Source organism: Puma concolor, chromosome D2 (genome assembly GCF_028749965.1).
Source record: "Puma concolor isolate L17-30 chromosome D2, mPumCon1.1.hap2, whole genome shotgun sequence".
Taxonomy (NCBI): domain Eukaryota; kingdom Metazoa; phylum Chordata; class Mammalia; order Carnivora; family Felidae; genus Puma; species Puma concolor.
The window spans coordinates 40,065,952-40,084,130 of record NC_141677.1 but is presented as its reverse complement, the minus strand read 5'-3'; the positions used below and the strand labels follow the sequence as shown (position 1 = coordinate 40,084,130).

Sequence of the window (18,179 nt, the reverse complement as noted above, 5' to 3'; positions counted from 1 at the left end):
TTGCCCACTTACCCATTCAACCATTCACTACTATATTCATTTCCCATCTATCATTCATTCACCTACCTATCTATCCATCCAGAATTTCTTCAACCTCCCATCCATCCATTCATTCATCCATTTATCTATCCATTATCTATATCCACCTGCCTAACTGCCCATCCCTATGTCCATCCATCCACCCACCCACTCATTCCCTTAGCTCTCCTCTCCATCCATCAGTTCACCCCTCCCCTGCTTCCCCTCAACTTTCGTGGGCCCTGCCCCAGCCTGCGCACCGTGCTAGGCTCTGCTGACTGTGATGAATACGACACGTCCTCTGCCCCCAAGGAACTTAGCCTGGAGGGAGGCCTGACACATGCCCCACAGGGCCTCTAGCTCAAGGGAGAAAGCAGGGTCGGTGGGGTGGCTGGGTGCCCAGGAAGCAGTGGGGCTCAGAGATGGAGGGTGTAGACGCTCAGAAGGGCCCACGGGATGGGGGAGGCTGCTGTGCAAGAATTCGCTGATTTGTGTGGCTTTGCACGTGCAGCCCAGATGTGCCTGTGACCTCTGAGTGGGGCACACTGTGGAGAGGGCACTGGTTCTTCCCGTCCCGGGGGCTGAGAGGGGGGGAAAGGCAGCCGAGCCAGCGGCCCGGAGGAAAGAGGGGCAGCGGGCTGCTTGGGGGATGGTGAGTGTGAGCAACGCTAGAACCAGGGTGGGGTGGGGGTGGGGGGTTGCTGTGCTGTAGAAGTGAGGCAGGGCGGGGAGTCCGAGGCTGCAAGGCCCCCTCTGGGAGCCACAGACCCACCCGCCAGAGCCAGGCACAGCCAACACATCTGTCATCCTCAGAGCACACAGACCTGCTTGCTTTTCTCTTCTGATTAGGCTAGAGGACGTCTGAGAATCAACAGTCTTCAGCCAGACACGCCGCCCTCTGGGGCAGCTGTGGAGCAGACAGACGTTAAGTGCTGAGCCGTGTCTGACCGGAGGTGTGGAGGGGGCTGTGGGAGTGTAGGGAGCTCTGGATGGCCCAGGGAGGCCTCTGGATGGCCCGCTCGCCCTCGCAAACGTGTCGGGGTCTGGCCCCAGCGCACAGCTCTGCGTGCCCCGTGTGTGCACATGCGCAGGTCGGGCAGGCTGGGGGAGGGCGGCCGAGGAGATCCCTGGCCTTCCGGCTGCCCGGGCATACACTGGCTGGGCATCCATCACGATGCATCATTCTGCAGACCAAGCAGGGTGGAGTGGCTGCTTAAGCAGGGTTAGGTGGCTAGCAAGTGGTGGAGTGGGGGCTCGGCCTCGCTGGCTGGTAAATCTGAGCCCCGTGTGCCATGCTTCAAAGGGGTAAAGGGCACCCTGATCTCTGGGGACGCAGAGCCAGGCACGGGAGAAAGGTCAGGGTGTGAGCAGGTGTCAGAAGGAGCACCGTGCCTGGCGCTAGGAGGGGCTCATGCACCTGACTGTACTGTTGGGGGTGGAGGCCACTGATGGCCCATCCCTCAGGGCTGGGAGAAGTGGGGCCACAGGCTGAGCCGGGAGACAGCCCTGCAGAGCCTCCAGGAGGAGGTAAGAGCAGGGCTGGAGGGAGGGCACCGTCTGGCTTCTATTCTGTGACTGTGAGCAGAGGCGTAATTGGTGTTTGGGGGAGCTGTTTGGGCTGAGTTCAATCTGTAACCAGTCTTCTTCAATTTCCTCTCCTCAGACCCTGCCCGGGCTTCCGAGAGAGAGCTGTGCTCGATGCTTACGAGAAGACACACGCTTTCGTTCCCAAGGACGAGCCTCAGCTCCACCGGGCCCTGGCGCTCAGGGAGGGCAGGCTGGAAGGGGGGTGGGGCCGCGAGCTCTGCCTCCCCCCCCCCCCGGGGTCCTGAGGCCAGTGGCCCATGCTGGTGACCTGAGTGTGCTGCTAAGCCACCTAAGCCAGAGGGCTCACCCCAGCGCTTGCTTCCCTGCCCCTGAGACGCTGAGGACAACAGCCCCTGCCACCATGCGACAGCCCGGACCCATGTGACGGGTGGGGAAACTGAGGCTCAGAGGAACAAAGCGACAGGTCTGAGATCAGGGACTGCGGGCATATGGAGGAGTGAGGATTTGGGCCCAGGTCTCTTTGATGTCAAAGCGCTTCCTGGAGGAAAGGAACACTTAAGAGTCTGCACAGGCACTCAGGGCCGCAAGGAGGCTGCGCCCAGAGGGCGGTGCGCCACTCCCGGCCAACACTGGGGGGCGCCCACCAACCCTGGTTCAGCCAGACTTCTTAAAGTGGGGGGGAGGTGGGGGGCTCTGAGCCCACCTGGAATGTGCCCCAACTCTGAACAATCCGGAGAGGAGGCTGGCAGGCAGAGCACCCCCTCAGCGCAGTGTGATCGTCAACAGGACGGGGAGCTGGCTGCCCTCAGGGATGAGGCCTGCCTCACACAAGTGAAGCTGGGCCGTGTGACTTCAGCTGACTCTCTTCTCTGTGCCTCAGTTACCTTTCCTGTAAGATGATCAAATTCCCCAGAACCTTCTCTTTTCTGTTTCTTTATAGGAAACCACTGGAGCAGAAGGGCACTTCCCTGCATCTTCACAGCGGCCCAGGTGGCACAGCAGAGCCCAGAAAAGCATGGCACTGGCCCCAAATCACACAGCTAGGAAGGGGAGGGGAAGGGAGGGGGAGGGGAGAGGGAAGGGGAAAAGAAGGGAGGGGAGGGGAGGGAAGGGAAGGGGAAAGGAAGGGAGAAGAGGAGAGGGGAGGGAAAGGAAGGGGAGGGAAGGGGAAGGAAGGGGAGGGGAAGGGAGGAGAAAGGAGGGGAGGGGAAGGGAAGGGAGGGGAAGGGAGGAGAGAGAAGGGAAGGGGAGGGAAAGGGAAGGAAGGGGAGGGGAGGGGAGGGGAGGAGAGAGAAGCAAAGGGGAAGGGAAGGGAGGGGAGGAAAGGGAAGGGGAGGGGAGGGGAGGGGGGAGGGAGGAGGGGAGGGGAGGAGTGGAGGGAGGGGAGGAGAGTGAAGGGAGGGGAAGGGGAGAAAGGGGAGGGGAGGGAAGGGACAGGACAGGGCGGAGCTGGCAGGTGAGCCCTGCTGTGCGATGCGGGAGTTAGGCTGATCTCTGCCAGGAACGTTCTCACGAAGGGGTCAGGGAGACCCAGGCAGTGAGCCCTTGCCTGCCGTCACCTCCACCCAGCACCCACGAGGCCCGGCTACGTAGGGCAGGCCAGCACCTCTCTTGCTCTGTTGCCTTGGCGGCCCTGCCCTCGCCAGCTGGGCCATGCTGGGCAGGGGAGGAGGAGTGAGCCCAGGCCGCACACCCACCTGCTTGATGCACTGTAGTCGGTCATTGGTCTGTTGGATGTGCCTGTCCATAGAATTCATTCTGGCCGTTTCACTGGGTTCTACCCGAGAGCCATGAACGTTGTCCAGCCTGTGAAGACAGAGGAGAGCGGGTGTCACTGGGGTCGTGCCGGGCCCGACAGCCTCACGGCCGCTCTCCAGCCGCAACGCGGACGTGCCGGCCCCAGTGGCTCCCGGCAGGTTCCAGGGCCCTTTCTGAGCTGTGGCAGCCTCTGTCCCAGCCGGCCCTGCACCGGAGGGAGGAACTTCGGCCACAGCTGCCCAGCCCCCGGGGAAGCCCACCTGGGCTGGGAGCAGGAGTTGCTCCTGGGTGATCTCTGGGGATGACTCACGTGAGCACTGCGCAGGCACGGCCACGTGGGACACGACGTGAACTGCACATTCGGCACACACGTTACCACACGCGCATGCGTGTTAGGGGGTGGTGGGGACGGCGACCCCACCTTCCGATTCCCAGTTCAGGGCTCAGCCTACGTGACGTGGCTCTGTGTGTGCGTGCACACGCGCAGGGGTCTTCCCACGTGACCCTCACTGCGTGTGTGGCGTCCTGTTGTGGCACCAGGATCCCCCCCGCAACCCCCCATGCTTCAGAGTTCTCCACACTACGGACCACAATTCCATTTCCCCCTTTGCCTTCCTGGGAAAGGAGAAGGGCGGGAATTAGCACCACCCCTCTCTTCAAGACAAGGAAACTGAGGCTCAGAGGGGGAAGGGAGTCACCCATGGTGGCACAGGTGGCCAGTGTCAGAGCCCATACCAGGAACTAGGGCTCCGACTATCAGCTCACGGCTCAGTGGGCAGGGTACATGAATGTCATGGTCACCGGGCTCACTTCCTGAATGGCTGTGGGCCTTGGGAACTTTAACAGGAGTGTGACTTCCTTCCGGGTGGGGAAGCTGAGTACATGAAGGCAACCCTGTCACCTTCAGAAAGGCCCTGGGGTCCTCAGGCCACTGGGGGGGGGGCACAATGGCAAAGGCAGAGATGGAGAGAGAGAGACAGAGACAGAGAAAGAAAGAGAAAGAAAGAGAAAGAAAGAAAGAAAGAAAGAGAGAGAGAAAGAGAGAGAGAGAAAGAGAAAGAAAGAAAGAAAAGAAAGAAAGAAAGAGAGAATGAGAAAGAAAGAAAGAAAAGAAAGAAAAGAAAAGAAAAAAGAAAAGAAAAGAAAGAAAAAGAAAGAAAGAAAGAAAGAAAGAAAGAAAGAAAGAAAGAAAGAAAGAAAGAACAAACGAATGAACTGGAGAGAGAGAAGAGAGTCTACCCACTGTTCAGGGGTCCAGGTCCCTGGGGCAAAGCAGAAGTCGGCCCATGGCTTCTGGTTTGCTTTCGGTAACCCAGCGGGCATTTCAGATTGCAGACACATGGTTCAGACACAGAGTGCTGAACAGAGGCCCATGGCCCTTGGTTTCCTCTGCTATCCTGTGACACTGCCCTCCCAGAAGGCCCCTCATCTCCTGCTGTGTCACCAAAGGTCCCATTTACCAGGCACTTGGGTATGCTGGGCCCCTGCATTCTCTCCTTTACTCTTCGTGCCCACTCTGTAAGACTAGAATTATCCTCCTTTTACAGATGAGGAAACTGAGGTCTGAGATCTGCCAAGTCCCCATGGCTAGCAGGAGACTGGACTGTGTCTGTCTGTGCCTGTCTGCTTCCATGTCCTGGCTCTCTGCCCCCAGCACGAGCACCCTGGGCTTGAGCGAACGACCAGCATGGCGTGTCCAGGCCCAGTCTTGGGAAGAAAGGCCTGGTTGTCTTCCAAGGAGCTCTTTGCTACACAGTTCCTTCAAAGCACTTCTTACCGCTCCATTTGTACTTGAAAAGGCAACTCATTTGCGTGGTTCAAAAAATCAAAGCCCACGAGGGTATCCAGTGAAGTGCTGACCCTGTCCCCAGCCCCCAGATGGCCTTCCTGGGAGGACCAGTGTCACCAGTCTCCTGAGGGTCTCATCTTAGAGAAGCAAAGAACTATGGGTACTGTCCCCTGCCACCCCTGAAGAAACACATAAAACGATAACGTTCTACACACACTACTTGGGACCTTGCTTTTTCCCTCTTGATAATATTTCAAAGTTTATTCCACATCAAGACATAAAGAGCCTTTTCATTTTTTAATGGCTGCACCGTATTCCAAGGTACTAATGAATCCAACGAAATTCTGAAATTTATCCAACTAAATTCTGAATGTCCACCCCTGCCAGGCACTGCTCGAAGGCCTGAGGCCCCAAACGAGGCCCTTCTGCTCAGAAGGCTCACACTGCAGACCGAGTGATGAGGCCTGAAGCCGTCTCCAGATTCATTATTGCAAACAGTGTTGCAGGGTCACCTTTTGTATTGGTCACATCGCCCACATGTGAATTAATCTAGAGAACATACTCTTAGGAGTGGAGTGTGTGGGTCCTTGGGGCATTTGTACTTCTGATGCATGCTTTCTGGGGTCACTCTGCCTTGGAACTCTCCCACAAAAAGGTAAATGTAGGGGTAGCGCCCAACATTCATTTTTTCTACCCTCGCCCACCAACATCCTTCCATCCACCCCACCTATCACGCATTTATAGTCCCAGATAGCCAACTTCTCTATACATCGTTGTCCGTCTACATGCCTGTCCGCCCATCTGTCTATCCATCCACTTACCCACGCATCCATCCCAACACCTTCGGTCTACACGTACCCATCCAGGCACGCTTCCAACTCACCCAGTCAATGCTTTTCAGTATCTGTCTGTACTGTGCCGGGTCTTCTTGCTAGATCTATCGGCCACGGAGAGATTAAGATAATTCTTTTATGTTCATGGCACTCTTGGTCAAGTCAGTAGTCACTCTGTCTTACCCACTAGGCGACTATTTGTTGAGCTCCTTCTAAGTGAGGAAACTGAGGCTCAGAAGTTTTAGTAGTGGCAGCCAGCTCCAGCATCCTGGCTTTCCCGTTAGAACCTAAACTTTGGTGCAACCAGTAGGGAGGGGCTGGGGGTCCCCCCTGGAGACTGCTGCGGTGTGGCAGGTGTGTGTCATGGGAGAAGTGTTGCTCCCCTCGCTACTCCCGTCGGTTCCCCAGGCAGGGGCTGAGTTTCTCCTTCTGAGTTGACTCCTACAGAGCCCCAGCCAGCGCTCACTCCCAGAGGGCTCCTGGGGCCAGGGACCAGCCATGGTGCCCAGTCGGCCAGCAGGGGGCGCTGTTGGTGAAGCTAAGTGCCCAGAGGGCTAGAAACCCGCACCGTGGGGCTCTCTCTTTAGGGCCCTCTTCCTCCGCAGTGAGCACCCAAGTGCCCCCAAATGGGGGGGGGGCGGTTTCGAGCAGACTTCTCTGGCTTTCTAGGTCTTGGATTCCCCTTTTGTAGAGCAGGATGGTGAGTGGGGATTAGGTGGCCTCACAAGACTCTGTCTCTAGGTAGACTTTTCCCAGGATGCACACAGTATTTTATGTAGGGTCAGGGACCTAGTGGGGCCTTGCTAAATGGTTATTGAATGACCGATATGTTGTTCCTGGAAACTGAGGGGCACTCAGCCCAGCCAGGGAAGCTCTAAGCAGGCATCAGGAGCCCAGACCCACCTAGGCAGCCACCTTGGGGCCCAGAGGCTTTTCTCCTTGCTGAGTGTCCCCCGGTCCTGGCCTGGAACACTGGTGAGACTCAGGGTGGGTGGCAGGCAGCAGGAGAGATAGCGAAGATCATGGGGACAACTGCATGTCCTATGTGTCTTAATCTATAGAACAGAACGTCCAGCTGGTGAAGGAGACGCTCACAGGTGAGGTGACATTGGAGATCAATGGACAATTGGGGTTATTGACCCCAGGAATGGATGGGGCTGGCAGCTCCAGCCCCCACAGAAAAAGGATGAAGGCGTGGAAGGCTAAGAGTCTTGGGTGTGGAGAGGCGAAGGAGTTATGACAGGCAGCTCATTGAGGAGCAGTCTGGAATCCTCCATTTGTCCTGGACCTGCCATGTTTAGGCACCAGGCCTGACCCTGTGCATTGGTAATTTACTTAATCCTAAAAGGCTCAGAGAGGGGAAGCAACATGACCAGGGTCACACAGCCAGGAAGGGGTTGGGCTGAGAGTCAAACACTCTTTCTATCCGTTAATGCGGTTTTTTTCCCACTCCTCCAAGACTGGAGTCAGAGCCTCCTGGAAGTCCCCACTCAAGCTGTGTCTGGGCCCAAAGAGATGTCCTCTTTTTCTACCCAATCTGTCCAAACTCATCCACTCGCTAGCCGCCACCCCCCCCCCCCCCCCCCCCCCCCCCCCCCGCAAGGAGTTGCCTGCAAACAGGGCAGCGCGGGGGCAGTGGCCATGTGCTCAGTGGCCAGCAGAGGTCGCCCTCCGCCGTGGGAGTGTTGCTCCGCTGGGCTGCAGCCTCCCTCCTCAGAGCTTGGGCTCCTTTAAGCCTTTACAAGTAGCTACAAATCCTCCGTGGCTGCAGCTCCAGTGCCCTCGGTGGCCGGGCTCCCTCCCAACTAGAGATCCCTGGCGTGTACTGGCCCCGGGTGCATCCACAGCCCCAGCCCGTCCCCGGCCACCTGCCTATCTCTGAACGAGCAGTGGGCTCAAGCAGTGAAGCCCCCAACCCCCTCTGGCCCCGAGCCCTCTCCCTCCTGGTCTGAACAGCCACGTGCCTGTAGGAGTTGCAAAACGAGTCAGCTTGGGGAGGGGTCTCGGTGGGAGGGGGGACCCTGCTCTGCCTCCTTTCTCCAGGCCTCCGTTTTCTTACCTGTAAAACAAAGGGTAGCCAGCCTTTCAGGGCCCCTCCCACCTGAACATTTTAGGATTTCTGTGTCAGGAGCTCCAGCTAGCTGGGAAACTCTATCTCAACAAGTGTAGAATGTTCGACGTTAACAACTACGTAAGCTCGTCCCAGGGCAGCCCCAGGAATCCCGGGAGGGAGAGCCCCTGTTCCCGGGGACGCTGCCCCCTCGGCCACCCGCTCTTCCTTGCACCCTGTGCTCAGCCTGGCTTAACACGGCGGATATGTTCTCTGCCGGTGACACGTGAGCCGGTGTGGTCTTCTGACTCCCAGGTAAGTCTTGGAGGGCCAGGCTTCTATGCCACTCCTCACCACCTAGCACGGCGCTGGCCCCGTTTCCCCTCGGTTGGTGCCTAGCACAGAGGGCTGATTGGAAGTAGGGGGCCGAGAGACGCAGGAGGCCCTCGTGTGGCAGGACGGCGGTGGGGTGGGGGGGCGGGAGAGGGGGCGCAGAGGGAGACAAGGGCAGAGTGGGACTGGAGCCCATCTGGCTGGCTCCCTGAAAACATCATGGCCCTTGGCCCTTTCGTCCCTGGAAACAGGGAGTGGGGTGCTCTTCGCTGCCCCGTGGAAATGTGGGGTGCTGAGGCCCTGGAGGCAGCTCCGGAGGGTGGTGGGCCAACATCGGCCACGCTGACATCGGGATGTTTTATTTTTCACTTTTGCGGCCAAACAAGTCAACTGGTACCCTTGACTCACAGGCACCCAGGGGAGGTGCATTTGCGGACGTGTGTGCGCGCTCGCATACATATGCACCCTTTTTGCACACTCAGGTGTAGGCGCGCGCGCGCACGTGCACACACACACACACACACACACACTCAAGTGCTAGCGCAGATGCACTTGAGCACACACATCTCCTGACAGCTTGCACAGGCAAGTGGCGGGGTCCCCAGGGGAGCTGTGTGAGCAGTGGTGTGCAGAAATGATTCAATCACCATGCACATCTGCAGCTCAGATCCCCTGGGGCGAGCGGTGCTGGCAGCAGGGACGAGGGTTGGGGGGGGGGAGCTATACCTACAGCCTGCAGAGCAGAGGCTGTGTTCCCAGACATCGCCAAGGCCAGCGAGTTTGGGACAGCCTGGAGGGAGAGCCTGGGGGGGGGGCGGGGCTAGGGGACCCATCCCAGCCAGCTCCTTCACCAGCTCTCGAGACTCCAAGAGGAGCAGGTGTCACGGATCCTGGCTTCAGCAGGGACTCGCCAACCTCGCACGTGCGTGTCAGTCTAGGTCCTCCTCACTACTTCAGCCACATCTGTGTCCTCCCCCTGTACCCTGGACTGTGCTCTGAAGATCACACCTCCACGTCTTTGCCTCTGTCCCTCAGCCCAGAATTCCTGGTCCCCTTCATCTATCAAGTCACCGTCTTTGTTGTCTCCTACCAGTATAGCTACTCACTTCCATTCGTATGCCCCCGGTGTACCTGTCACGCACCATCTTGGTGGGACCAGACCAGACCAGTGGAATGTCTTTGTATCCGTCTGCCCCATCAGCTGGGATGTTTTCCGGTTACAGATTCCCAGACCCCAGCCCGGGGCCTGGTACCCAGCAGGTGCTCAGCAATGCTCATTAGACGGATGGATGGCCATTGCTGGCATATACGTGACCCAGAGTAGCACGAGCTGAAAACCCCAAGACCCAGCCCTCATCAGAGGGATTCTGCACCAGGAGAGGCTCCATGAACCCGGGCCACGCTTCCCGAAGAGTGGCGGACCCCTGGTGGAACAAGGAGGATCTCCAGTGGTCTGCCATCTTTGCAGGGACGTGTTTGGACTAGGACGATGATCACTGCTGAGTCTGTGGGTATTATTATTTCGGATAAGGTTACATCGGGAAGCAACGGCAACGTGCGTGGATTAGAGAAACGCTTTAAACATAGCATACGTGGGATGAAAGTGACTCGGGTTAGGGAAGCACTGATGGAATCTGACACCCTCCTCATCTTCGAGGCGGCGAAGGAGTAGAGGCTCAGAGAGGTGCAGGAACTGCCTGTGGTCACACAGCGGGTGTCCCCTCCACTCCTTGCAGCATGCACTAGGCACACTGCTTGCTGGTAGGGGAAGAGAGGAGTGGTGAAGCAGAGGCGGTCAGAGGAGACTGACTTTGTGCCCCAGCCCGGGGAAGTCGGGGAAGGGCAGAGGGACAGGAGATGGGAAAGGGAGAGGGAGGGAAGAGGCAGCCCCAGGCAGCTGACCGGGACCAGCTGCTTCCCATTCTTGGCCAGGCAGCTGGAGCAGGCCCCTGCACAGGGTGAGGCCCCCCGGGTAGGGGGAGGGGGGACCTGAGAGCCAGACCTTCCTGGCTGTGAGGTTGTGGGAGGCCCCGTTATCTCCTCGAGCCTGGCTTCTCAGCTGTCCAACAGAAAGGCGTGGCCCCCTCCGCCCCGCTGGGCTGAGGAGCTGAGAAAGGGGACAGTGTTCTGGAAAGGGAAGTTCTGATTTGGACCACAGCTCCTCCAAATCCAGTCGGCCCTCCTCAGCTCAGGGAGTGCCCCCTCGCCAAGGCTTGACAAAGCTCCGGCCTCCTGGCCACACAGGGCAGGTGCTTTGGCTCGGCACTCGAGGCTCCTGGAAGGGTGGACCCACTTCTCTCCATGACCCAATCTCCTAGCACCGCACCCCGTCCCCCCGTGTCTACAGGAACACCCATGGTCAGTGGTGGTTAATGGGACAACACGATGTACCCTCGGCGTGCCAGAGTAGGGGCTTCCTGAGGGACAGCCTGTTCTGGAACCCAAAGGTTAATCCAGAGGGAGGGACAACTCACTTGGGAGAACATGTGTCAACACTGCCCTGACCAAAGTGCCAGCCCCCTGTCCCAACCCGCACCGTGCTGGGAATCCCAGCTGCATTTGGGTGTGCCTCATCCCTCCGGAGCATGTGATGACGCCCAAACCCTCCTGCCACCCCCCCTGCCCCCCATCACACTCCAAATCCATGACCTCATAGTGAACTTTTGACAGCTTCTCTACCCAACAGGCAAAGGAGGACCAGATTCAATCCTGGACAAGGTCACTGGGTTTTCTCTCATCCCCAAGGCCACGCTGCCTCTGCTTTTATGTTTCCTAAAACAAAGAGCCTCTAAACAAGTATTGAATCTGTATGTGCCATTCAATTCTCTTCTTGCCCCACCTTATGCCTCGGAATTCCACACCCACTGTGGTGTTCCGATTGTCCGCACTGTCCTACAGATGAAGGAACCGAGGCTCAGAGAGGTCCAATGGCTTGCTCCAGGTCATGCTACTGAGAAGTGCCGGGACTCGAACCCTGGTCTGAATACAAATCCCGGGTGTTTTACCGCATCATGCTCTCCAGGGGAACGTGGCAGGCCTTCCTCAACTAGACACTTCCTTCCCTGGCCCCGACTGCCAGGGCAGACAGGTGACTGTCTGCCGTGGAGAGCCGAGGACAGTGCAGAGACAGTCATGCACGTTGCTGCCTGGTGCCAGGCCCGGGCCGCAGACTTTCCCCGGGACAGTGGTGCTCATGCAGTGGCCTTGACCTGGCTCTGTCTTGAGGCTCTTGTCTGCAAATGCAAAGGCTCAGGTGCCATCGGGTAGAGAAGAGAGAGGCATGGGAACGGTTCTCTGAGGGCCCCTGGAGGACAGGGGGCGGGATGAAGCTGGAGATGGCGCCAGGACCCCCAGATCACCAGCTGGAGCCTTCTAGAAGGTTGTGAATACCATGCAGATGTTCTTAGAGCTCTGGCTCTAGAAGACACAGAGGTGTTCTCCACTGCCCTCTCTCCCCCCAGCTCCTCAAGGCTCCAAAGCTACCTGCCTGGCATATTCTGCCTGAGCTCCAGACGGGCACGGCCAAGGCAGAGCCAGATAGAACCAGATGAGCCACTTAGGACCACTTAGGACCGTGAGTTCAAGCCCCGCATTGGGCTCTGGGCTGACTGCGCAGAGCCTGCTTGGGGTTCTCCGTCTCTCTCTGCCCCTCCTCTGATCATTCTCTCTCTCTCTCTCTCTCTCTCAAAAATAAACAAACAGAAAAATAAACAAAACGGTCCTCATGTCTTAGATCTAGAAGGGATCTGGGCATCTGCTCAGGCCTATCCTAACATTTACAGATGAGGAAACTGAGGCCCAGGGCAGGGGTAGGGGAGGCGGTGGAGCAGAGCCTTGAAGGCCCAGTCTGGGTCAGAGGTGGGGTCAGGGCTCCTACCCAGGCCTCAGGAGCCCTAGATGCCCTGAACTCGACTCTTTCTGCCCCTCACCACATGTAGACACTCCCTGCAGAGAGCCGGGGCCAGGCCTGTGGATGCAGAAGGCTCAAACAGGGGCCTGCCCGGGAAGCAGGGGCTCCGCTCCCGCTGGCCAGCACCTGTGGTTTCCGTGCAGAGATTTTCAGCATCCCGGCTGGGCTGAGGCCGGCGCACCTGACCCCACAAGTGCCCCCTTTCTCCCAAAGGCCCGTAGAGCAGGGGGTGAGTCGGCCGGGTGTGGTGCCCGTCGCCTCATCTGTACTCAGGGCGTTTCTGCTCGGAGGCCGCTCAGGGACTGCGCCACCCGCATCCCAGGCGGGGGAGCAGGGGCCTCATCCCTGGAACCCTCCAGGCACAAAGCGGGCATCCCACAGGCAACCCGCAAACTTGTTTCCTGGCTGTCTGCTAAGAGACAAAAGTCCCCCTAGGTGGTCCGAAGCCGCATGCTGACCGGCGCTCTAACCGTGCAAAGGCACTCCACGGAGTACTCAGCGCGGACGTCAGAACCTCACCTGGCCCTGTTGTACCTCGTCTTACACGGGCAGCACAGCTTAGCGGTCAAGGTGACCGGGCGGCCTGGGTCCAAATTCTGGCTCTGCCACTCGCTGGCTTCTGTGACCTGGGGCAAAATACTGCCCTCCGGGTGCCTCAGGCTCCCCGTCGGTAAAACGAGAGCGGTGATAACAGTGCCCATTTTCATAGGCTGCTGTGTTCACCGAGCTAGTGAACGGGAAGCACTCAGCACAGCCTGAGCCCATGAGCGCTGGGTCTGTACCAGGCCCAGGTAGGCTTTATCGTCTCCATCACAGGCAGGAGGAAACCGGGGCCAGAGAGGAGCCGGGACTTGCTGGGGGTGGGGGTGGGGGTGGGGGTGGGGGTGGGAGGGGGGGACACACACCACAACCCTAGATACTAAAGATCTTCAACCTTTTTTTTTTAAACCTATTTTCAAAACTTACTCAAAATATCTAGTTTTCAATCTAGCTGCAGCAAACTTTTAGGCAGAAATTCAGTTTCTGAGGCACCCGGGTGGCTCAGTCAGTTGAGCGACTGACTTTGGCTCCGGGTCATGATCTTGGAGTTCGTGGGTTTGAGCCCCCGTCAGGCTCAGTGCTGACAGCTCGGAGCCTGGAGCCTGCTTCGGATTCTGGGTCTCCCTCTCTCTCTGCCACCAACCCCCCCCCCCGCCCCCCACTTACGCTCTGTGTCTCTCTCTCTCAAAAATAAATAAATATTAAAAAAAAAAAAGAAATTCAGTTTCTGCAACAACAGAAGGGGCTGTGCTCTGGATGGGGTAGGGGCGGGGCTTGCTCTCACACAGGCAACCCTGAGAACCATGCCCTGGGCTCGAGGCTGGGTGTCTGAGGACATGGGTGGCTGAGGCATCCCCTTGCCCACTGATCAGAACGTCAGGTCGAGGAGCTGAAGGGATCTGTCCTAGTGGCAAAGGCCAGTGGTGGAAAGTTCCAGAAGGAAGGCGGATCAGGTTAGTACTTGACAGCACGTGCGCTGGGCTCTGTTCCTCCTGGGCAGCAGTCTGGATGCCCACGTGGAGTCTGTCCAGCTAGTCAGCGTTAGGTGATGGAGGCAGGGAGAGCAGAGGGGAAACACTGCCAGTTCTGGCAAAAAGAGGGCGGTGCCCTGCCCACCCGGGAGGAGGTGGCTTGGGGCCTGTTCCTCAGAAATAGGGCCCTTGAGATCCTCCCTAAACAAAGGATGCTCTGGTCTCATTAGCTGGAGAAAAGCTGTGTATTCTACCCTCCTCGGCGGATCACGAAAGCACTCTTGTACACGGGGGCCTCGCAGAACTTGACTTCTCCCCAAGTTACTAGATTGCAAACCACTTTTTTTCACTAAACCCATTTTAAAATCCCATAGAACTAGTTTCCCGGGAACTGGCCTTGAGAAATTCCGACCTAAGGGGAGTGGCTGTAGGGTGGAGGCCCAGACAGCAGGGAGAGAACCCAGAGGAGGAGGACACAGGGGAGGCTGGGCGGGCTGGTAGGCTGAGGAAGGGGAACCAGAAACTCAAGTGTCTGTGGAAAGAGAAGCCACAGGCATCAGTGTCAAGATATGAAGCCCTCCATCCCTGAAGCCTAGGGCCCTGGATTCTGAATCCAGTATCGCGGCCAGTTTCCAGAAGCCACTGGTTATCATGATACACTCAACCAGCTCCCGCTCAGCTCCCAGCCCCCAGCAAGGCTGGCCCAGGTCAGGAGATTGGCACAGGCCGGGGCAAAGGCCAGAGTTGGAAGGTCACATGAGCTGCCTGAGGCAGAGGCCGGTTCCTTCTCCGCCCCACCCAAGCCAAGACCTGCAAAGGTAGGGCACAGGCCGAGGTGGCCCAGAAGGCCAGAGTTCAGAGAACTCCCTGAGGCTGTGGGGGAGGGGAGCCCGCTGGGAAACCTCTGTTCATAGCTGTGAATAATAATGAGAACAAAACAGGTATCATTAAGTATCTACAGTGTGTCAGGTAGCACGTTTGGCGTTTTATGCGAATTATCTTTATAATAATATAACCAAAGATAGGAGTGATTAGCACCACCTATAGATGGGAAAACTAAGATAGGAAACGAGGAAGGATCTCACCCAAGATTACAAAATGGCAGAGCTGGGATTCCAACCCACATCTGTCAAGCTTCAAAGCCCAGCCATCCATCCCCTAAGCCAGGCTCCCTCTGCACCATCCTGGGGCTTTGCAGATGGCCCAGCCCCAGGTGCCCTTCAAGAGGCCTTGAGTTCAGCCATCCCCCAGGGTGCTGCTCTGTGCTAGCCTGCACTGGCTGTGCCCAGCCCAGAGTGGGACATGTGCACAAGAGGTGTCCGTCCTCAGTGGGCTCCTGGCCTGGGGCGGGGGGGCAGGGGGGGGTCCCAACCGTATGCCAGCACACCTGCAGTGCTGTGGACACACGGTTGGCTTCTCTGGGCCTGTTTTCTCAGCCCTCGACGGATGGGGCTGATTGAGATGTCACATACTTCTCCAAGCACCCCTAAACCTCAGAGGGTGGCCGAGGGCACTCGGCATTTAGGGAGCACTCACCATGCCCCTGGCCCTTTCACAGGTAAGCTCACTTAGTCCTCACACTGACCCAAGGAGTTGGGCATCATTGCTCAGATCTTACAGATAAGCAAACTGAGGTCCAGAGAGGTTATACAACTTACTTAAGGTCACACAGCAAGGCAGTGGGGTTGCTGGGATGGGAACCTGGGTCTGACTATTTTCAAAGGCCTCGCCAGCCTGATGCAGGGCTAGAACAGATACAGGGGAGGGGTTCCGGCCAGGCTGAGGCCTACGTCACCCTGTGACCATAAGGACTCAGCCCTTGGACTGTCTTGGTGAAATGGAGGCTGGGTGAGGTGGTTCCTAAGGCATTTTCTTGCTTTTTTTTCTATGTTTATTTAATTTTGAGATAGATAGAGAGAGAGAGAGAGAGACAGAGACAGAGACAGAGACAGAGCATGAGGAGGGGAGGGGCAGTGGGAGAGGGAGACAGAATCCAAAGCAGGCTCCCGGCTCTGAGCTGTCAGCACAGCTTGAACGCGGGGCTCGAACTCACAAACATGAGATCATGACCTGGGTGGATCATGACCTGATGCTTATCTGACTGAACCACCCAGGCACCCAGGCACTTTCTTGCTTTAATGCTCTGGCAGGAGGCTGGGGGGAGAAAGGATTTAAAAAAAAAAAGTGAGATGGCATCCCTATATTCTAGAAACCCAGAATCCAGGTGAAGGCAGACGAGCTTCCCCAACCCACCTGCTGTCAGCACCCACCATGGAGGCCCAACTACGGAAGGCTCAGGGCTGGGCTGGGGGCATCCCCACAAGCTTTCTGGAGGAGGAAGGGTGGAGCCAGGTCCCAAGGACCAGGGGGCTTGGCCCCCGCAGGGCCAGCGTGACTGGTAGAGGGCTAAGCCGTGGGGGTTGCTAGGATGGGGCAAGGAAGGCCTGTTTTTATTTTGGAAATACAACCGCATCCCAGTCCCCCCCCCCCTTTTTTTATTACATTTATTTATTTTTGAGACAGAGAGAGACAGAGCATGAACGGGGGAGGGTCAGAGAGAGAGGGAGACACAGAATCCGAAGCAGGCTCCAGGCTCTGAGCTGTCAGCACAGAGCCCGACATGGGGCTCGAACCCACGAACTGTGATATCATGATCTGAGCCCAAGTCGGACACTTAACTGACTGAGCCACCCAGGCGCCCCATGCCCAGTCCCTTTCGGACCAGGCCTGGCCAGTCAGTCGGGAAGGGTGGCCTCAGGGTCTTTCTTAAGGTAGAAGGTACTGAAATGAAGTAGGATGCTCACAATTCATCTGCTTTTTAATTAACTCGCCCTGCTGCCTTAAGTGATTCCCTGCTTACGCTCATTCTTTTGAAAATTCCAAAGTGCTATTTCTGACCTGTGATTTACTATTGCCGTACGTCTCTATAAGCAGTGTTTTAGCTTAAGTGGCAGTTGCATATTAATTACAAAGTTAATTATGTGCTGTGTAATCATGCTGTAATTCATTAGTTTACTCTACACTCTTAGAGCCTCATGCTAATAGCAAGATCTGACAGAGGGTTTCAGGAGTCACCAAGAAAGACCTGTTGAAAATCCAGCATGGGACCACAGGGGACTGGAGACGGCCTCAGTGTCTCCTCGGGCCCCACCTGCCTGAGCTGGGGCTGGGTCTCGGGCCCCTTGACGCTGTTCTCGCGGACGGCATCACCTGCACCCTCACTGCCCAGGGCTCCAAAGGCACATAGCCTGGAGCACAAGCTGCCTCACAAACAGTCCTCTGCTGAGGAAGGTGGAAAAGCCAGCGGGCTCCTGTTTGTTCCCCGCCTCGGAAGCGCAAGGACAGGAACAGAATTTGCTTAAAATTACTTATGGAACAGAGAGTCACTTCCAGATGGAAAATTAATGGCTCAGATCATCAAAACAAAGTGGCCCTGATAGCACTGACCCTGAGGCAGACCTGGGAGGGGCCTTGGGAGGAGGTCCCAGGCAGTTGTTGGGGTGGAGGTGCGGGGCGGGGGGGGGGGGGGGGGGGGGGGGGGGGGGGGCGAGACCCAGGCCCAAGAGGGGCAAGGGGGATGTCTGGGATTTGGACCAAGGTCCCTTTACATCCGTTCCCTTCAAGAGCATTCAGGGCTCTTGAAAGTGAACGCTGGCCACATTTCTCTTTCCCTCTTTTCCTGTTTTGCTTTGTCTCGTAATAAAATGATGCGTGGGGTCACTGGGGCCTGGCTGTGAGCCCTGACTCCACTCCTTAGACAATCTCAGGACCCTCTGAGACCCAGGTGCCTCGCCTGTGCAGTCGAGTGAGAGCTCCCCGCCTCCAGGCACACGGTGGCAAGACGGATGGGAAGGAAATGTGGGCACCTCAGACCCTGCCCCTACCTGACCGCTTCAGGTCTTCCTAGGGGATTCTTGTCTAATGTTTTCAGTTTTTCATCTTTGAGAGAGAGCGGGGGGGGGGGGGGGGGGGGATCTGAAGCAGGCTCTGCACTGCCAGCAGAGAACCCAATGCGGGGCTCGAACTCATGAACTGTGAGACCACGACCTGAGCTGAAGTCAGCCTCTCAACCAACTGAGCCACCCAGGTGCCCCTGGGGGTTCTTTTCGAAGAACCATCTCTGCCTGGGCCCCGAGTTGTCAGCCACTGAGGAATCACCCTTGACCCTCCAATGGCATTTAAAAGTCAATGTGAGGAAAGCCAGGCCCATTCCAATCCCCCCCCCCCCCACCCCTCCCCTGCAAATCTGCAGATCAAATTTCAAGCCGCGAGGGGACACGAAGGCTATGACCTACCCCGGACATAGCGATCTGGTGGCTGAGACCCTCTGCTTTCCAAATATAAACCTGCTTGTTTTATTTCTGCTGACAGCTGAACGCAAAAAAAATGTGGAAGTCCTTCCCCTTCTGGCTCCAGTCAACAAGAGGAG

General features: G+C 57.3%; 1 protein-coding gene across 5 annotated transcripts in view; it reads right to left on the bottom strand.

Annotated features, from left to right (window-relative positions):
- The window catches only part of ZMIZ1 (zinc finger MIZ-type containing 1), a 231,956-nt gene that overhangs the window by 104,619 nt on the left and 109,158 nt on the right, over positions 1–18,179 (bottom strand). For all 5 annotated transcript variants that reach the window (XM_086680113.1, XM_086680109.1, XM_086680112.1 and 2 more), the window contains one exon: positions 3,264–3,372. In XM_086680113.1, the coding sequence (XP_086536239.1) occupies positions 3,264–3,323 (60 nt within the window). In that variant the 5' untranslated portion in view covers positions 3,324–3,372. The remainder of the gene's footprint in view (positions 1–3,263; positions 3,373–18,179) is intronic.